At 38.6% G+C, this 21,028-nt stretch overlaps 1 protein-coding gene and 1 non-coding gene across 9 annotated transcripts in view; both read right to left on the reverse strand.

The window, feature by feature from the left end:
• WDR89 (WD repeat domain 89) overlaps positions 1 to 21,028 on the reverse strand; it is a 42,756-nt gene that overhangs the window by 10,073 nt on the left and 11,655 nt on the right. For 2 of the 8 annotated variants that reach the window (XM_047738490.1, XM_047738489.1), the window contains one exon: positions 18,493 to 18,565. The exons of 1 other annotated variant lie outside the window; for it this stretch is intronic. In XM_047738490.1, the coding sequence (XP_047594446.1) occupies positions 18,493 to 18,554 (62 nt within the window). In that variant the 5' untranslated portion in view covers positions 18,555 to 18,565. Of the gene's footprint in view, positions 1 to 16,149; positions 16,270 to 18,442; positions 18,566 to 21,028 lie in introns of all 8 variants that reach the window. 5 more of the 8 variants (XM_047738494.1, XM_047738495.1, XM_047738491.1 and 2 more) reach the window with 5 other exon arrangements.
• LOC125105703 (U4 spliceosomal RNA) lies at positions 1,836 to 1,977 on the reverse strand. The gene has a single exon (XR_007128992.1). It is a non-coding gene; the product is annotated as a U4 spliceosomal RNA (small nuclear RNA).

The raw sequence follows: 21,028 nt of genomic DNA on the forward strand, positions 1-21,028 counted from the left end.
CTGTAAATAAAGTACATCCCAAACATACCTTGCTGCAACTAGGTACTGCTCTGATTCTGAGATGGTTAAGTTTAAATATGAAATCTGAAGGACAGACTAGCTTAAATATCTCCATAACAGAAGAAATAGCTTTTTCCCCCATTTGAACAAGAAACATAAAAGAGAAATATCATACATTTTATACCCATTTAGAAAATACTGATTACAAAAGGCACTATACTAGGGTTGGGAGAGGGGGGATGGGGTTATGGATATTGGGGAGGGTATGTGCTATAGTGAGTGCTGTGAAGGGTGTAAACCTGGCGATTCACAGACCTGTACCCCTGGGGATAAAAATATATGTTTATAAAAAATAAAATTAAAAAAAAGGCACTATACTAAACATCTTCTGTATATTATTTTGCATGAAATCAGAAATGGCAGTATCCTTAGAAAAAGATGTATTTCTATCTTTCAGCTATGAATGCTCATTATGCCTACAAGACCTGCCAGCATTAGCATCATACACTACATTTTTACTACTGAAAAGTAACAATTGTATGTGAAGTATACGTTGAGTATAGGACCAGTATTCTTGACAAAAGTTATCAGACTTGAGTCAGAAAAACCTAATTCTCCACAGCTGAAACTTAATGTTGCTCACTTATAAGGAATTAGCTATAATGACTGTGGAATGCAGACGTCCAGCGAATGTCCCAAATGTGGGAAAAGGTTTCATGGGAAAAGGCATTCAGGAATGGACGTTAATAACTTTACAATCCACACCTATAATTTACAACAATGCTATGCCCACATTTATCAAATTGGGCTAGGATACCTGAGCCTCACAGAGAAGAAAATAATCATAATTGGAGTTCAACAGATGCTAGCCTATGGGCTACCAACTTATATCTAGTCGCTTTTTTATCATAATCATTTAACCCTATAAGATAGGATTATCCCCATTTTATGGCAGAAATTGAAGCTCAGAGGGACTAAGTAACTGGTCAATGTTCTCACAGTTACTAAGGGGAGGAAAAGGGGGACTGTGGTTTGAAACCCAAGTTGTCTCTTCAAAACCTGTGAACCTTTGTTCACGCTAATGCTCTTTTATGTAAGTCCTGAAGCATTAATGTCAACTATAATTAAGGAATATGCCTATTAGCCTTTGAGAGGGCGAATTACATGTTAACCCTACAGATAAGCAGAGGAGAAAGGAAGAGTGCAGGGTGATTGGAGAAAAAAAAAAAAACGTACACTGGCCTAGAAAAAGGTTACTGTAAGCAAACATCACTTATTCTTTATTTTTTTCTGTCCCTCTTTTCAAACTTTTTAATTATGGAATTTATATGGAATAGAGAATAGTAAAAGAAACCACCATGCACCCATCGGCCAGCATAAACAATTACACTGCTCAAAAGTTATTATTAGGGTAAGGGGAATCAGTTATGTATCATATGTTATTTGAAGAGCAATTAAGGAGCTCTCGTGGACAGTATGATGGAACCCCTCCAACTCATCCCCTTCTCCCTCTTCCACGTGGCCATCAGCATGGTTTCAAGAATTGACCCTAGCTCCAGGAGCAGATCCTGATTAGCCTAAACCAATCACAGTAATTCTATTCTTTTAAACCAATAATTGGTTCAGAACCCTTATATTCCTGCCAACCCATGCATGTATTCTCCTAACTACAATTCATTCAGATGTGGAACACTAATTCTAAAGTGGACCCAATCCAACTGATGGAAAGAACTTTTATTCCATGTTAATGAGATTCCACATTTCTATTTAAGTCAGTTTGCAGCAGAATTTTTGTTAATACAGCCAGAGCCTCTCTAACTAATTGAAGATAATCAAATAAAGTTTTGTGTATATCACCAAATATTCACTTTATGTAAGAGGCTCCTACAAGGAAAGATTTAGGTAACATACTTTAATTAGCAATAATCGCGCCTCGGATAAACCTCATTGGCTACGATACTGCCACTGCGCAAAGCTCAGGTAACATACTTTAAAAAGTCAAATTTCATTCATACTGAAACGAGCGATTTGACTTTCATTCCCTTTAGAACATCTATCTATCCTCTCCCCCGACACACTCCATATTTTTTGTTCAAAAATAAAAGGGAAAAAATAAGAAACACAAAGGAAATCAACAAGATAAAAACACAAACCATTGAAATGATACAATGTTTTAAAACTTAATGTTAGGGGCGCCTGGGTGGCTCAGTGGGTTAAAGCCTCTGCCTTTGGCTCAGGTCATGATCCCAGGGTCCTGGGATGGAGCCCCACATTGGGCTCTCTGCTCAGTGGGGAGCCTGCTTCTCCCTCTCTCTGCCTGCCTCTCTGCCTACATGTGATCTCTGTCTGTCAAATAAATGAATAAAATCTTTAAAAACAAACAAACAAACTTAAAGTTAAACACTATCTGGTGAGTTTCTGGGGGTTTTTTTTCTTTCTTCCCTTCTTTTTTCCTTTTCCTCCCTTCCTCCTGCCTTCCTTCCTTCCCTTCTTCCCCGCTTCCTTCCCCTTCCCTTCCCTTCCTCTCCTTTCCCTTCCTTTCCTTCTTAAAGTGGGCTACACGCCCAGTGAGCAGCCCAATGTGGGGTTTGAACTCACAAACCTGAGATCAAGACCTGATCTGAAATCAAGAGTCAGACGCTTAACTGACTGAGCCACCCAGGTGCTCCTGTGTATTTTAAAAATGCATTTTTTTAGGGGCGCCTGGGTGGCTCAGTGGGTTAAAGCCTCTGCCTTCAGCTCAGGTCATGATCCCAGGGTCCTGGGATCGAGCTTGGCATCAGGATCTCTGCTCAGCAGGGAGCCTGCTTCCCTTCCTCTCTCTCTGCCTGCCTCTCTGCCTACTTGTGATCTCTGTCAAATAAATAAATAAAACCTTTAGGAAAAAAATGCATTTTTTAATATCCTAAATAGTCGTATGGTTCAAAATTCAAAAGGTTCCAAAAGGTTCCTCAAGCCCCTTTCTTCTCCCAGAAAGCAACAAATGTTACCAGTTTCTTCTGAATACTTTCAGAGATTGTCAATTTGAAAATAATGCATTGGGGGATGCCTGGGTGGCTCAGTTGGTTAGGCAGCTGCCTTTGGCTCAGGTCATGATCCCAGCATCCTGGGATCGAGTCCCACATCGGGCTCCTTGCTCGGCAGGGAGCCTGCTTCTCCCTCTGCCTCTGCCTGCCATTCTGTCTGCCTGTGCTCGCTCTCTCTCCCTCTCTCTCTCTGACAAATAAATAAATAAAATCTTTAAAAAAAAAAAAAAAGGAAAATAATGCATTGGGACACCTGGGTATAGTCAGTTAAGTGTCTGACTCTTGACTTTGGTTCAAGCATGAGAACAAGCCCTGCATCATGCTCTATGCTTGGCCAGGAGTCTGCTTAAGATTCTTTCCCTCTCTCTCTGCCCCTCTTCCCATTTTCTCTCTCTCTCAAATAAGTAAATAAATTGTTAAAAAAGAAAAGAATGCAGTGAAGTATTTTCAGCTTATCAAAAAATTGTCAGTGTGGTACAATAGAAAAAACAATAGGTTTAAGAATCAAACATCCTAATTTCAAGTTGTTATTCTACCACAAACTAACAAAGTCATCACTGTACAAATTACCTAAACTCTCTAAGTCTCAGTTTCCCCATCTATAAAGCAGGGATAAAGGGGTGCCTGGCTGGCTCCACTGAAGAGCAGGAAGCTCTTGATCTCAGGGTCATGGATTCAAGCCCCACACTTGGTGTAGAGAAAAATAAATTAATTATTAAAAAAATAAAGTAGTGGAGCGCCTGGGTGGCTCAGTGGGTTGGGCCTCTGTCTTCAGCTTGGGTCATGATCTCAGGGTCCTGGGATCGAGCCTCTCATTGGGCTCTCTGCTCAGCGGGGAGCCTGCTTCCCCCTCTCCCTCTGCCTGCCTCTCTGCCTGCTTGTGATCTCTGTCAAATAAATAAAATAAAATCTTTAAGAAAAGAAAAAAAAGTAAAGTAGAGATAAAAATGGACAGTCAATATTCAGTGCCGATTATGGCCAAGTATGACTGTAAATGCTAGAGATTCAGATGAAAACAAATTTGCTATCTTCAAGAAGTTAGGAGACAGAACAGTAAAGAATTATAATATAGGGAGATAAGCACAAGGACAGAGGTAATCATAGGATCCAGGAACACAGAGGAGAAGTATACAGAGGGCACAATTCTTGACAGTAAGAAAATAAGCAACAAATGGTATTTCCTTTCTTCTAATTAATTTCCATGTGATTTACATTCATTTAATTTCATTTTACATTCACATCTAAAAATTTACAATTCTTATAGCTTTTAGAACAGGTATAAGCAGTCTCTTATATTAAAACTTTTTAAAAAATGAATCAATACGTAAAATTTCATGAACACAAGTATCAAACATAATTCTCAATTCTGAATAAACTTTATATCAAATTGAATCGGTGCTTTTTAAGATTTTTTTCATTTTATAACGAAAAATACCCTTCTAAAGAGCAAATAAACTTCCACGTGTTTTAGAAGACAACAGAGCTTCACTACTGTATAAGCTTCAGTGAACTTCTCCAAGATTCTTATCTTTTAGTTAGGTACTAATCAGAAAAGCTTGAGTTCTAACCTATTTAAAATACCCTTGGAGCTCCTTGAACAAATGGCTGATTCTAGGTCTGGGACAGGGAAAATACAGATGAGCCAAGAGCACCAAATAGTGCCAGAAAGTAAAGTAATGTTTAAAAAAAATAATAATAATAATAAGGGCCCCTGGGTGGCTCAGTGGGTTAAAGCCTCTGCCTTCGGCTCAGGTCATGATCCCAGGGTCCTGGGATCGAGCCCCGCATCGGGATCTCTGCTCACCAGGGAGACTGCTTCCCCCTCTCTCTCTGCCTGCCTCTCTGCCTACTTGTGATCTCTCTCTCTGTCAAATAAATAAATAAAATCTTTATAAAAAAATAATAATAATAATAATAAGATACAAGAGCCAAAGAATAAAATAAATACCCACAAATCCACACGGATAAAAATAAATGGCTATATAATTAAATAAATGAGGGAAGAATTTCAACTAATTTAAGCAGCTATACTTGCTAGGAGGTAGAGCTTAATTCTTCTCCCCTCCAGTACAGACTGGACTTAATTAACCTGCTTCAAAAAACAGAGTAGGGAAAGAGTAAAAGATAATAATTTCAAGTAGAGAAACCTGGAAGACGTTGCCTTAACCAACTGATGGAGGTTAACATCACCAACAATAAGTCGGTAAGTCGTGTTGATGTCACCTGCCCCCTGGTGTGACATGGGAAGGACACTTCACTTCTGTGGTATTCTTCCCCCCAAGTCTATCACCCCAGTGTAATCAAGAGAAAATACCAGACAAACCCATTCAGGAACATCCTACAAATACCTGGTTAATACTCATCAGAAGTTCCAAGGTCATGAAAAATAAGCAAAGTCTGAGAGATTATCACAGGTTGGAGGAAAGAAGGAGGTTTGATGACTAAATGCAATGTGGTATCTGTGAATGGACTGACCAGAGAAAGGATGTTAGTGGAAAAGCTGGTGAATTCCAAATAAACTTTATAGTTCAGTTAACAGTATTATACCAGTGTTAATTTCTTAGTTTGGTAAATGTATCACTGTTACATTAACTTAGGGAAGTTGGATGAAGGGTATACAGAAACTGTAGTATCTTTGCAACTTTTCTACAAACCTAATAGTACTCAAAAAAACACTTAAAAAAAAATGCCCTCAATACATATCTTGGATATTTAGAGGTTCGAGGTAGGAAAGGATTTCAGGTACATACATACTAGGAATGTTCCTATGTGGAAATACTCTTATGTCAATCTCAACTCTAGACCTGAGATGACTCCCACAGGCTAATCATCAATGCTACCACCAAGCTCTGCCCATCTATTTTCATGATGAAAATATAAAAAAATAAAATCTACTAATACTCCCAAATTGGGAAAGAAGCCAACTGAGGAGGAAGGTAGGTGACCTCAGAAAAACTCAGAAGTAAACACCCTTACTTACTAATGCAGGAGCTCAGCAAAGAGGGCTGCTAGTGCTCACTATATTTCTAAGGTCTCCATGCTAATTTGGGAAATGAGAAGCAGCCCAGAGGAGTGAGATAAAATTGGGATTTGGGACAGAAAATATCATAGGATCTCAGAAGAAAAAAAACAGAGACCAGGTTCCCCCATCAAGACTGATGCCTCAGTCTCAGTGAGGAGTTTTTGCAAGTAGAAGTGAATCATGTCATGTTTGGGTCAGGTGATCAAGAGGTGGTCGGTACGTCTTCACCTTCTCTTCACTCAACTGCTGGCTGGATGCAGAGGACTTCAAAGCCCTACAGGATGGCTGAGCCAAAAAATGAAAGGAGTCTGAGTCCCCCAGCCACCACATGAAAGGCTACCTGCTCACCAGAAAAACCTACATCTGCCTGTATCAAGCAGTTGTGAAGACATCTGAAAGATGTAGTTTAAAAAACTGCAAAATAAAACCCCAACCTCTTAGTATCATTCACCTTTTCTTTAGGTTAAATTCAAAGGGAATTAATACCTTATACTAAAGAAACACCAGAATTTCAGCAATTACCTATTTATTTATTAAATCCAAGTTAAACTAAATATAATACTATTTAGAGAATGTACACTATACCATCCCGCTTTGATAAAATTATTCCTATGCATGTTTCTGCTCATTCTATCTGTATATATGCACAGAAAGGTCTCTAGAATAATGTTCATAAAATGTATTGCAAATATCTGGAGCGTCCGTGCGCACACACACATGTACATAGGGAATGTGTTGCCTTCCCAGTACTTTTCTACACTGCTAAAATTTTTAACAATGATGTAACCTCATAATAGCTCCATAAGTACGATTATGTTCACTACCCTGATGAGACAAGCACAGTTAATATACACTAAAACTGGTTTCTGAATTCAAGCATTCTTGTTGCAGAGACCATAGTATCAACGCCTACATTATACTGCCTCTGTAAGTATATGTCACATTTATTTATTAATTTAGCAATTTCTACATCCAGTGTGGGGCTTGAACTCATGACTCCAAGATCAAGAGTTGCATACTCTACCAACTAAGCCAGCCAGGTGTCCCAAGTACATATATATTTTTTTAAAAATACGGGCAGCCTATGTTACCTGTAAAAACAAGCATATACTATACTTATTTTTTAAAAAGGGGGTGAGGGCTATATTAGTAGAGCACCTGGAAGGAGTAGCTTCTGATGTCTAATGTCATGTGCTAGTGGCAAACATGACAAGTCAAATGGTAGCCATAAACTCTCTATGCTGGATATTAAAGAGGCTTATTGTTTATCAAGCATATCTCAGGTCAATGTATCTGAAGCAAAACTGCTTAAGTAAAATTTAGGAATCTGGCAAGTAATGTTTATTTGAAAACCTGGGAAGAGTGACATAGTAACAGTCACTCCTCTTCATTATCAGTACGTCTCAGAAAAACACCACCTTGGGGTAAAAAGTATGCATTGGCTTAACTTCAGCAGAACATCTCTCAGAAAACGTTTATATCAGAAATTCAGAGAAATTTGTGTGTATAGTTTAACACAGAATGGGCTTTGAAACAACTTGCCAAAGAGCCATTTGTTTTAAACTAGGAAGAAGTGCTGAATATTTAGTGGAAGGTATGCTAAACTGACATCTGCTCCAACTTCAATGTCATTTTAAATATCATATTCATTAATGACTGAGACTTAATGTCTTTGTAGATTAATCCTGCTCAGTGAGTCTGAATATGCTATTCTTATTCATATGAATGTTCAAGATACTGGTTGCAGCAACATATGGCATCTCATACACTGAAATTCTTAGGAAAGCACAGTTTTTAAGTGCAGGAATCTGTTACCAAGGAAAGGGGGGTGGGGTAGAGGGAATGACACACACACTTTCTCATGCAGTAGGAGATACAACATTCAAGTATCAGGTTCCAGATATAACATTCAAGTATCTTTTTAAAAACAAAGACACTTTCCTCAATAACATCCTGAGATGTCAAATTTCTCAAGGAAATCTTCCACCCAAAAGTCACCCTTTGAATTAAATCTATGAATGCCTTGCTTCTTCAACAAGAACAATCAACTGTGTTTGCCTTTCCAGAACAACCAGCTGGTTAACCAAATACAGAGAGAAACCAAACTTCCCCAGTCACCAGATGTCTTAATTTGGAACAGTTAGTAACAATGTGGAATAATCCAAAATTTTGAGCTGGTACTCTATGTTTACTACTTCTTTTTCTAATTCTGAATAGACGCTTTTAAAAATTAAGCAAATGGGGCGCCTGGGTGGCTCAGTGGGTTAAGCCGCTGCCTTCGGCTCGGGTCATGATCTCAGGGTCCTGGGATCGAGTCCCGCATCGGGCTCTCTGCTCGGCAGGGAGCCTGCTTCCCTCCCTCTCTCTCTCTCTCTCTGCCTGCCTCTCTGTCTACTTGTGATCTCTCTCTGTCAAATAAATAAATAAAATCTTTAAAAAAAAAATTCAGCAAATGTGTTCTTTGAAAACTGCAAAAAAAGGGATAAAAAGAACCACTGCCTATAGCCTGAACAGATCAATGTTCACATCAAAGAACCAGCCACTTGAATATTATATTATAGTTAGAAATTGATCTATCGACATTAAATCTGCTCTCAAGTCCTAAAGAATTACCCTATTCGATAACTCAAAAATGATTCCTGAAGGTCTGACATGACAGGCCTAGAACACACTGGATTCAGCTAAGAACACAACAAAGCCCCTGCCTTCATGGAGGGCAGTGGGGTGACAGATAGCCGTAGAGACACATAACTAATTAAAATAATAAAAAAAGTTGAGGTGTTATGAAAAACAATAGTGTTTAAGGCAAGAAAAATGAGGCAGGAAAATTTTTTGGATATAGTCATTAAAGGAAAGCCTCTCCCAGGGGTAACATTTCAGCCAAGACCAGAAGGAAATGAGGGAGCGAGGTATTGGACTCTGTGGGCTAAGAGCCACCTCCTGGGCAGAGAGAAACAGCAAGTGGTCCATTGCAGCTGAAGCTGAGTCAGAGAAGGCAAGTGGTGTAGGAAATAAGGTTAAAGAGGTAGTCGCAAATAAATAAATCTTTAAAAAAAAAAACGAAACCCCAAAACCAAAAAAATAATGATCTTGGGTCATGAGATCAAGCCCCAGTGTCTGGCCCCATGTTCACTGGGGAGTCAGCTGGGGATTCTCTCTCCCTCTAACGCTCTACCCACTTGCTCACACTTGTGTGCACATGTATGCGCATACTCGCTCTTTCTCTCTCTCAAAATAAATAAATAAGTATACCAAAAAAAAAAAAAAAAAAAAAAAGAGGTAGCTGGATCCAGATAAGAGCTTTGCAGGGCCACAGTCGGAACTTGAGATTTTATTCTCAAGTGAGAAAGGAGGCTGGTTGAGAGCAGATGAGAGATGTCTGTTAAGGAATTCCTCTGGCTGCTGCCTGGAGAACAGACCTTAGGCAAGAGATATAAAAGTGGGAGAAGTGGCTGGATACAGGCCACAGATATGAAAGAGGAATAAAAAGAATTTCCTGATTAGAAGACAAGTGGGGTATGAAGAAAGGTGACAAAGATGAATGAGGCTTTGAATTCTGGCCTGAGTAACAAAGCCAAAGTTGGCATGTTACTTTCAGGGTAATTACAAGCCTTTAAGAAAGTTACAAGATGATTAATTAGATAATTAGACAAGTATCCAGTTGTTTAAATAATCTTTACTGATCAACTGTGTTATATTAATAGACTGGAATGCTACATGGCAATAGAAAATCAGATACTACTGGTAGAAGCAACAGTATGGAAGAATCTCAGAACTGTTTAGTGACAGAAGCCTGACACAGAAGAATACTATTATGACTTCTTTTACACAAAATTTAAGAACAGGCAAAACAAGTCTACAACAGTAGAAATCAGAATACTGGGGTGCCTGGATGGCTCAGTGGGCTAAGCCTCTGCCTTCAGCTCAGGTCATGATCTCAGGGTCCTGGGATCGAGCCCCGCGTGGGGCTCTCTGCTCGGCGGGGAGCCTGCTTCCTCCTCTCTCTCTCTGCCTGCCTCTCTACTTGTGATCTCTGTCTGTCAAATAAATGAAATCTTAAAAAAAAAAAAAAAAGAAATCAGAATACTGGTTATCTTTTGAGGGGGTTATGGACTGGGAATGAGAACAAGAGAACTTTGTGGGTGATGATTAAGCACAGATATTTGCATTTGAAAAACAAACAAACCATCATGGAGGAGAATGACCCCTTGCCTCCAGCACGATTCTCATGAGGGAAAAGCATCAACAGTTGGAGGAGGAAGGAGAGGGTGTCGAGAAATCCCTTATAGATAAGCAGGGCCTGCTAAAAGTTGAGACCTGAGGAGGAACAACAAGGAAAACCCTTCAGCATACCAGGCCCAACACTAAGCACAGGATATTAACAGCCCAGAGCTGAAGAATTTCAAGTCTGTAGTGTACTGAAGGTAACCACAGCAACGACAAAACCTAAAGCAGCTCACCTACAGATTACACTATTGAATCCCTAACACTAACAATCTGACAGAAGCAGAGAGGGGTCCATTTCCAGGAAAAAACACTATTTACCTTGTTGTCTACTATTCCTCTACATATGATGCCCAGAATTCAATTAGAAAAAGAGAGAGACAGACACAAACAGAAGCAAGAAAAAAACAACAAACTGTCAAGAAATGTGGCAATGAACAGAAAAGACACAGAAATCACCCAGATAATGGACTTTAAAATGACTATAAATTGTGTATTAAAAACAAAACAAACAAACAAAAAACAACAATTGTTGGCAAGAATGTGAAGAAACTGGAACCCTTCTACGATACTTGTGAGAATGTGAAATTCAATTAGCCTCTCTGAAAAACAGGTTGGCAGTTTTTCATAAATTTAAACATATGTTTATGCAAACATATGTATAGGAATGTTCATAGTAACATTATTCATAATAGTAAAAACATATAAACAACCCAAATGTTCATCAATAGATGAATGGATAGGCAATATATGGTATATCAATGCATTGGAACACTATTCTGCCATGAAAAGGAATGAAGTACTGTTAAATGCTACAGCATGGATAAACCTTGAAAATATTACACTAAGAGAAAGAAGCCACATACAAAAGAGCACATATTGTATGATTCCATTCATATGAAATGTCTAGAAGAGGCAAACCTATTAGATCAAAAAGATTAACGACTGCCAATGGGAAGGAGGAAATTGGAAGTGACTGCTAATTAGAAAAACTATGTAAGTCAGTGGACCAAGAGTGACATTTTTAAAGCATTCAAAGGAAAGGAAAACTTGTCAATACAAAGCTCTGTACCCACAAAAAATACCTTTCAGAAAAGAGGGTAAAAGAAAAACAGACAAAAGCTGAGAAGAATCACCACCAGCAGAACACAGAACAAGAAATGTTAAGAAAGTTATTCACCCACAGTAGTACTGGAAATCTAGACTGACATGAAAAAATAAAGAGAACTAAAAATGGTAAACATGAGTGTAAATTTAAGAATTTTAAAAATTAAAAATTTTGAGGTGCTTGGGTGGCTCAGTTGGTTAAGCACCTGACTCTTGATTTCCACTCAGGTGATGATCTCAGGGCTGTGAAACTGAGCCCAGAGTTGGGCTCTACGTTCAGTGCAGAGTCTGCCTGAGATTCTCCCTCCCCTTCCCTCTGTCCTTCCCCTCACTCATCCACACATTTGCTCTCTCTCTCTCTCTCAAATAAATAAATAATCTTTTAAAATTTTCCTAAAAAAAGTTGACTTTCTAAAGCAAAAAATAGTAACAACATATTAGAGTGCTATTAAAAGTCAAATATTTGAGAGTACTAGTAGGAGGATGGGAGGAAAGAAATGGAAACATATCCAGCAAGGCTCTTACAACATAATTAGGTATCATATTATTTTAAGGTAGACTTTACACAAGTTAAAGAAGTATACTGTAAACCCTAGAGCAACAATTAAAGGACAAAAGTGGTAAAATTAACAAACCAATAGCAGAGATAAAATGTAATAATAAAAACAATCCAAAAGAAGGTAAGAGAGAAGAAAAAAGGAACAACAAAAAAAAGAAACAAAGAACTGAAGAAAATAGAAAATCTATAAACAACTAGCAAGATGGTAGATTTAAATCTAACCATATCAACAATTACATTAAATATAAATGATCTGAACAACTCAATTGAAAGGCAGAGATTCTCAGGTTTGTAGAGGGCAGAGGAGAAGCAAGACACAACTATATGTGTCTAAAGGAAACCCATTTTAGCAAAACTATGGAAAAGAGCCCTGATGTCCATCAACAGATAAATGGATAAAGAAGATGTGGTGTGCACACTACAGACACATACACAATGGAATACTACTCAGCCATCAGAAAGATGAAATCTTGCCATTTGCAATGACGTGGATGGAACTAGAGGGTATTATATTAAATGAAATAAATCGATCAGAGAAAGACAATTATCATATGATCTCACTCATAGGTTGAATTTAAGAAACAAAACAGAGGACCACAGGGGAAGAGAGGGAAAAAAATAAAACAAAATTAAATCAGAGAGAGAGACAAACCATAAGAGACTCTTAAGCATAGGAAACAAACTGAGGGTTGCTGGAGGGGAGGGGAATGGGGAAACAGAGTGACTGGGTGATGGACATTAAGGAGGGCACAAGATGTAATGAGCACTGGGTGGTGATGAGCACTGATGAATCACCGACTTCTACCTCCGAAACCAGTAATATATTATATATTAAGTAATTGAATTTAAACTAAAAAATAATAATGAAAAATTAATAAAAGAAACCTATTTTAAATATAAAGTAGGTTAAAAGTAAATGGATAGAAAAGTATATATCATGCAAACACTAACAAAAGGAAACCTGAAGTAGCTTATTAATACCAGACAGAGGAGAAGTCAGAAAAGAAATTCACTCAAAATTGACCATAGACCTAAATCTGAGAACAAGAATTACAAAATTCCTGGGGAAAAAAAATAGGGAACCTAGGACTCCTAAGTTAGATGAAGATTTCTTAAGTTAATACACAAAGCATGTACCAGGGGCACCTGGCTGGCTCAGATAAGAAATACATCTTATCAAGTCCCAAAGGGAGTGTAGAGATACTGAAATAAATAAAAAACTTAAAAACAAAAACAAAAACAAAAAACATCTACCAGAAAAGAAAAAATGTGAGTTAATTAAAATTTAACATTTCTGCTTTTTGAACAAGAGTGATATGAGTTTGGGGCGCCTGGGTGGCTCAGTGGGTTAAAGCCTCTGCCTTCGGCTCAGGTCATGATCCCTGTGATGGAGCCCTGAGTTGGGCTCTCTGCTCAGCGGGAAGCCTGCTTCCTCCTTTCTCTCTCTACCTGCCTCTCCGCCTACTTGATTGAGATCTCTGTTAAATAAATAAATAAATAAATAAATAAATAAATAAATAAATAAAATCTTTTTAAAAAAAGAGTGATATAAGGGACAGTTCATATGAGAATTTCACAGAAGGTTAGATAGCTGGCTGAAAAGGTGTTAAGAATCATATTATTTTAAGGTAGTTGTGAATGTGAGTGCCCTGACAGGATGGGTACAAAGATGGTCAAAGAGGATTCCAGAACAAGCTCTTCTGTAGTCTTACTGAAGCAGCAGTAGAAGGTATAGCTGTAAGGTATTGGTGGGGGAAGGCATCTTCAGGCTGCTAGATCTAATTTTTGGCTGTAGTAACTTAGAGGTCAGTGATAGCCCCCATGCTTTTGGGTAAGTACTCTGAGGATATTCCCTTCCCTTCCCTACAAAAAGGAAAAGGGTAGCTGATAATTTGGGTGTCCCAGGGGAGATGGATTTATTAAGCTTTCCTGCAGGGTCTTGAAGACCAAACCATCTTGGTTATCCCAAACAACAGGCTATATGTGGAATACAGGGTCTGAACCATTAAGGAGAAATTTGGGATCCAAGTACAATAAACAGCTAGCCCAAGAAAACCCCGTTAAGTAACATTTGGTTTTAAGGTTTGGAAAGTTCAAAATGCCTTGAAGCTTATCAGGATCTAGGTGTCGTCCCTGTGCTGAGATTAAATGTCCGAAATAGGGGCGCCTGGGTGGCTCAGTCATTAAGTGTCTGCCTTTGGCTCAGGTCATGATCCCAGCGTCCTGGGATCAAGCCCTGCATTGGGCTCCCTGCTCTCAGGAAGCCTGCCTCTCCCTCTACTACTACCCCGGGCTTGTGCTCTCTCTTGCTCTCTCTCAAATAAATAAATAAAATCTTAATAAATAAAAAAATATAAATGAATGAATGAATGCATGTCCTAAATATTGAACTTTGGGTTGGATAAATTGCAATTTTTCTTTGGAGACCCTATGCCCCTTAACAGCTAAGATTTTAACGGGTAAACACTCTTTTTGTGAGAAGCCTTGGGAGGGCAAGCAAAGAAGCAAATCAGCCACGTATTGCAGTAACACAGCCTCCAGACAATTTTGTCATTTAGGTCAGCCTTTAAAACTTGTTGAGAAGCCTCTCAGTAAAGCCCTGAGGCACAACTGTCTGTTATTGTCCTTCCCAGGTAAAGGCAAAAAGATACTATCCTTATCAAAAAGGATCTTAAGAAAATCCACTCTATTAGTCAGCCAGAGTAAAATAATTGCTTTCAGTTGGCACAGATACCAATAGCATGTGGGGATTAAGGATGACTGGATAATAGCAAGAAATTAAGTTGTTATTTATTACTCTAGATCTTAGACAAATCTATTCTCAGCCATTGGATTTTTTATGTACAAAATAGGGTATTAGAAGGACTAGTACAAGAGATAAGGAGTCCTTGAGCCTTATAGTCCTCTATATAAGTCTTATGTCCTGTAGGGTTTATTTATAGGGTGCTGTTTTTTGTTTTCCCTTGGGAGAGTTTTTTTGAGGGGTCAATCTAGATCTTAATGGGAGGGGCACTATGAATTCTGTCTACATCTGTTGAGGATCTTGCCGGGAGTTGAGGTTACTAGGTTTAATAGTGGGAATGAATCCAAAGTTTAGACATCCTTGGTTTGTAGAGTACAAGTAAAGACAAAGGGGATTGAATTTTCCTAAGTGTTAGATTTAAACTCAAGGGTTAGTTCCCTTTTTGGGACCCCTGGGAGGCTCAGTCAGTTAAGCATCTGCTTTTGGCTCAGGTCATGATCATAGGGTTCTGGGATCAAGCCCTGCATTGGGCTTCCCGCTCAGTGGGGAGCCTGTTTCTCCCTCTCCCTCTGCTTACTGCTCCCCCTATTTGTGCTGTCAAATAAATAAACAAAATAAAATTTAAAAATCCTCTTTAAAAAAAAAAGGGGGTTAAAAATAAACTGAGGGTTGGGGCGCCTGGGTGGCTCAGTGGGTTAAAGCCTCTGCCTTCAGCTCAGGTCATGATCCCAGGGTCCTAGGATGGAGCCCCGCATCGGGCTCTCTGCTCAGCGGGGAGCCTGCTTCTTCCTCTCTCTCTCTCTGCCTGCCTCTCCACCTACTTGTGATCTCTCTCTCTCTCTCTCTGTCAAATAAATAAATAAATAAAATTTAAAAAAAATATAAACTGAGGGTTGCTGGGGGGTGGGGGGTAGGGCTAGGGTGGCTGGATTATGGACATTGGGGAGGGTATGTGCTATGGTGAGTGCTGTCAAATGTATAAGCCTAATGATTCACAGACCTGTACCCCTGGGGCAAATACATTATATGTTAATAAAATAAAATAATATTAGAAAAAGGGTTATTTCCCTTTTGACAGAAAAAAAGGCAACATTAGATTTCTCCAGGAAATTTTATTCCAAGAAATATATGGGAACTAAATAAATTATATGTTAATAAAATAAAATAAAATTAAATTAAATATAAAAATATATAAAAATAAAAACATATTAAAATATAAAAATTAAAAATATTTTTAAACGGTCATTTCCTTTTTGACAGAAAAAATGGCAACATTAGATTTCTCCAGGAAATTTTATCCTAAGAAATACATTGGAACTAAATCATTGAGGACAAATGAGTAGCTCACTTGCAAAGGTCTGACAAAAATACATGGGCTGAGAAATAGGCACATGTTGTGGTTTTTTGAAGACCCACACCCACCCCACTATTTGAATATATGTATTACTTAGATGAAGAGACTCTTTAACTGTAGGGGGGTTGAGCACTGATAGTGTAGCTCCTACATCAATTTCTAGCAATCCATTTCTAATAGCCAGGAGTTTTGCAATCATGATATAGTCCAGTAAGATGGATTTGGATTTCCCATCTGTTAAAGGTGAATATTCAAAATATTAGTTATCTTTTTTCTGGTGTCATGTTTCTACGGTGCAAGCTAACAGATTATCCAAACTGACAAAGTCAGGGGTGCAATTGTCTCCCATTTTATATGGGTTCTTTCGACCAACAGGGATAAGTCTCTGTTTAGGCCATTTATGAACATGGAATTATAAGCTGTCTGAGCGGCAGGTGCCTCAGTGGCAGGTGGCTCAGTGAAGCATCCAACTTGGATTCTGCTCAGGTCATGATTTCAGGTCATGAGATCAAGCCCCAGGTCGGGCTCCTGCTCTAAGTTATGTCTGCTTGAGATTCTGTCTCTCCTTCTCCCTCTCCCTCCTCCTTCTCACATGTGGGTAGGCACTCTCTCTCTCCCTCCTATAATAAATAAATCAATCTTTAAAAAAAATAAATAAAAGTCACCCGAGTGGATTCAATATCTATGGAAAGTCCAGAATTTTTAAAAATGACTTGGAGTCTGCTTTATTAGTCACAGACAGATTTAGTAGGCTTTTGAACGTATGCTTGAATTTTGCTCTGGTTTAAGGTTTAAGGAAGGCCCTAGGGATGGCTTCATGTAGCCTTTGACCATACCACAAACTTGATCATATAAAAGGGCAGTGATTGGTTTAATTTAAATCTTATAGATTGTTGGAGGACCTGGGTGGCTCAGTGGGTTAAGCATATGCCTCTGGCTCAGGTCATGATGCCAGAGTTGTGGGATTGAGGCCTGCCTTGGGCTCCCTGTTCAGTGGGGAGTCTGCTTTTCCCCTCTCACTCTGCCTGCCACTCCCCCTGCTTGTGTTCTCTGCCAAAGAAGTACATTTTAAAAATCTTAAAAAAAAAAAAAAAAAAAGGCAAGCACCCCCCACCCCACAAAGCCTGGAACTTGAGATTTCCCCAAACTGTTTGTTTGTTGTTGCTGTTTAAGATTTTATTTATTTGACAGAGAGAGAGGGATCACAGGTAGGCAGAGAGGCAGGCAGAGAGAGGGGGGAACCCCACTCTCTTGTGGCATTTGATCCCAGGACCCCGAGATCATGACTTGAGCCAAAGGCAGAGGCTTAACCCACTGAGCCACCCAGGGCCCCCCCCCCCCCCCACGCAAACAGGAGATCTATTGTTGAGCATGACCTTCTCTGACAAGCAGGTAGGCTAACTGATAAGAGATGGAAGGGCAGGTTGGTAAGTTAGAGTTACAATACTGAATTCCTCTGCAAATGCATGGAGATTCCCATTTACCTTGGGAAAAATCTAAACTATAGTCCTAACTTTGGCCTTTGTCAATGGGATGTAGGAAATCTGGGGTAGTTTAGAAGGATCCTCCGGTTTAATTTTGAAAGGGAAGGTTTTAATGGAATCAGTGGATGGGTTTTCAATAATAGGAAAGAAAGGAAGTTCAGAGAGAGGAGAAATGTTAAGAGAGGTAAAGGGGAATATAGGGAGGTGGAGTAGTAGGGCTAGGGAAGACCTTGGTTACCCCAAGGAAGAGGTCCCTGGTGTTTTTTAGTATGTTAGTTGTTTATTTTCTTCAGTCAATTTAGAAACAGTATTTTGTAAAGAGGCAATTTTAGAATCCTAAACACATTTAGAAGCTTCCAGACAGCAATTAAAATAACTATCCCATTTGGATTGTTCGATAGTACAGCCATGGTCTTCTAACTTAGAGAAAAATAAGTATGGGGAAATCAAAGTTTCCACATAATGGTCACTGGACTTCTAGGTTATCCTTAGTAAGACTGGTTTACTTAGTCAAACGTGTGTGAGGAAGGACTGTAATTTTAAAAGATTTTATTTATCTGAGAGAGAGAGAACATGCATGGGGCGTGCAGAGAGAGAAGCAGACTGCCTGCCAAGGGGGAAGCCCGATGCAGGGCCCAATCCCAGGACCCTGAGACCATGACCTAAGCCCAAGGCAGGTGCTCAACCAAATGAGCCAACCAGGAGCCCCAGGACTGTAATTTTTTAACATAAAACCAGCCAGTGTTCCTGAAGGGGTAGGGCCGCCCTTAGAAAATTCTGATAACCAGGATCCCATTATCAGAAGTAAGAGTACATACCGGAAGGACAATCTGTCCTTATCCAGATCCCAAATAAAGTCAGAGAGCTCCACCAAAGGAGGGAACTCAAGACCTCAGAGGAAATTTGCCAAACTGAAAAATTACCTTATTTGCAGAAACAAAGAGTGCAAAGGGCTCAAGTGCAGGAAACTCACTTATTTCTGGACATTGGTATTCCTTGGTGGTCACCTCCTTCAGATCCCACTTTTGATACCATGTAATGTCTATCTAAGAGAAAAGAGATAAACTAAGACAACCTCGAGTTACCAAAAATCAAGTTTATTGAGCAATAGTTGATGAATTGCAGCTTGGGATAGGCCAACTGCAGCGAGCTATAGGAGAGTCTGCTGAAGGTTCAGCTTGGTTTGCTTTTATGGGCAAGGAGCACAAAAGGAGAAAGTCCAGCTAGGAGCCAAGCAGCAAGCATGAAGATGAGAGAGATTCTTGGTGGATGCTCGTCAGTCAGAAGATAAAGTTCAATCCTCTATAAATCAAGCATTTATGAGAAATCAGTCTCAGTCTTTAAGTTTCATTTTTCTGAGGGCACATGTATGAGGTTCTCCACTTCATATCCTTTGGTTCCATTTTATATTAAAATCTTTCCACTGTTTATCCATCTCAAGCCTGAAGGACATGTGGGGATGCCAGAAGCTGGATATACAGCAGATATTTGGATACATTAGTCTACAGCTCAGGGGGAATGTATACAATTGGGTCATCAGATTACAGGTAGCAGGCAGTAGTTAAAAACTAGGAAAGTGGATAAACCTACTGAAGGGAAATTATATAGAATGATATAAAACAGCAAGCCAAAAATGGAACACTAGGATAATACCACTGTTCAAAAAATGGGAAGAATAAGAATGAACTATAAGAGAGACAAAGGAAAAAAAGAACTAGAAGAATTTCAGAAAAGTGGCCAGACAACAGCTTATGTTAAATGATCATTAATATATAGATTTTTGTATCACATGCATTGCTTCAGTTAACCCTATCAGTGACCCTAAAAGATAATCTTTTTATTACTGCTTTTTAGATTAGGCAACAGAAGCTTACAGAAATAGGTCTTGCATGGTAGTTAAAAGAATGGATATATGCTCAGGTTCAAATTCTGGTGTCACTAGCTATGTCTTTCAGCTTCCTATTTTTCAAACAGGGGTAACAGTTGCAACATCAGAGGGTTGTTAAAAGAAGTAATTTAATTACTACATGGTAAGTGCTCAAAATGATGCCTGGTACAAAAGAACAATAAGTGCCAGTACAGGGAATTTCGAAGAAATGCAATGGTGTCAAATGATAAATCTGTAGAATAAACTATTAGGTATAAATTCTATTATCTATCTATATACGTGTGTGTGTGTGTATATATATGTATATATGTGAACATATATACATATATGTATACATATATACATAATCACTCATACACACACAGTGTGATTATGTATATATACGTATACATGCATATGCACATACCCATACTGTTAATCATGGTAAGTGAGATTTAGAATGTATACACACAAGGGCACACACACACAAGGTGGGAGGGAGGGGAGACAGACTAGATATATCTAAAGTGAATTCACAGTATGAATTATTCCTCAAAAAAGTCACCAAACAGAAAGATGCAAAAAAAAAAAAAAAAAAGATGCTTTAACATATTAATAATTCTTTAAATTTCCACTGTTAACCAGTGTTACCCCGACACTGGATATCTTGCAATCACGTCAACATATCTCACACAACCAGGCAATATTTTATAAGAATTTATAAACTGATAGTTAAAGATACTTTCCTTTATATTCTAAAGTAGATTCACTGTTTAATACCTCCAAATTGGGTGAATGTCCAAAAGGGATCTGTTGAAATTGAAATCAAAATGGCAAAACCCTTGAATATAAATATTTATAGCTTTATACTTGTGTAAAGATACAGTAGAACAGACAAGTTCTCTTAACTACTTTGTGCCATATCATGGGAAGATCAGAATCTAGTTAAATTCTAAATTCATTTCCTCTCTTCTGAACACAGTAAAAGATTCTGATAATAGAGAAATAACCAACAAAAGGAATAATTCTTGAACCATCCTGCAAAAGCCGGATATTAAGAGAAAAAAAATTCACACTTACTTTATAGATCTGACGTGAAGGATAAAAAGGATTGGAAATAAAGTACTGTCGACTGTAGGTTTACTAAACACATGAAAATGTTTAGCTTAGGCTTATGCTATCAAACTCTTTCAATACTTGCCTTCCTTGCCCTTGGAATTAACTACTACTGCCATCTAGCAAGAGGTCCAAAAATTAGAGAATGGAATAAAAAAAATCATTCAGGGCTTACCTACAAAGTCTAAACAGACAGATGCTTTAACTGATTAGTAATTATTGAAATTTTTGCTGCTAACCATGATAACCAAAATTGAATTTCTCATACTTGTTCTTTCCTCTCTTCCCCATGCAACATAAATTATCACCTCTACGTGAACTCCTAGATTTTACTGTCAAACCTGATCTCTCTTCAAAATTTCAACCTCATATTTCTAACGTCTGTCTAGACCACTATCCCTGAACATGCTACCAAAACTTCAAATTCAATATACCCAAAATATAACTCAAGTACCTGTATTCTTCTACATAATCTTCTTAGTCATCTGGGCTCAACATCTCAGAATCATCTTTGATTAAAGAAAGT

Source organism: Lutra lutra, chromosome 7, assembly GCF_902655055.1.
Source record: "Lutra lutra chromosome 7, mLutLut1.2, whole genome shotgun sequence".
NCBI classification, from domain to species: Eukaryota; Metazoa; Chordata; class Mammalia; order Carnivora; family Mustelidae; genus Lutra; species Lutra lutra.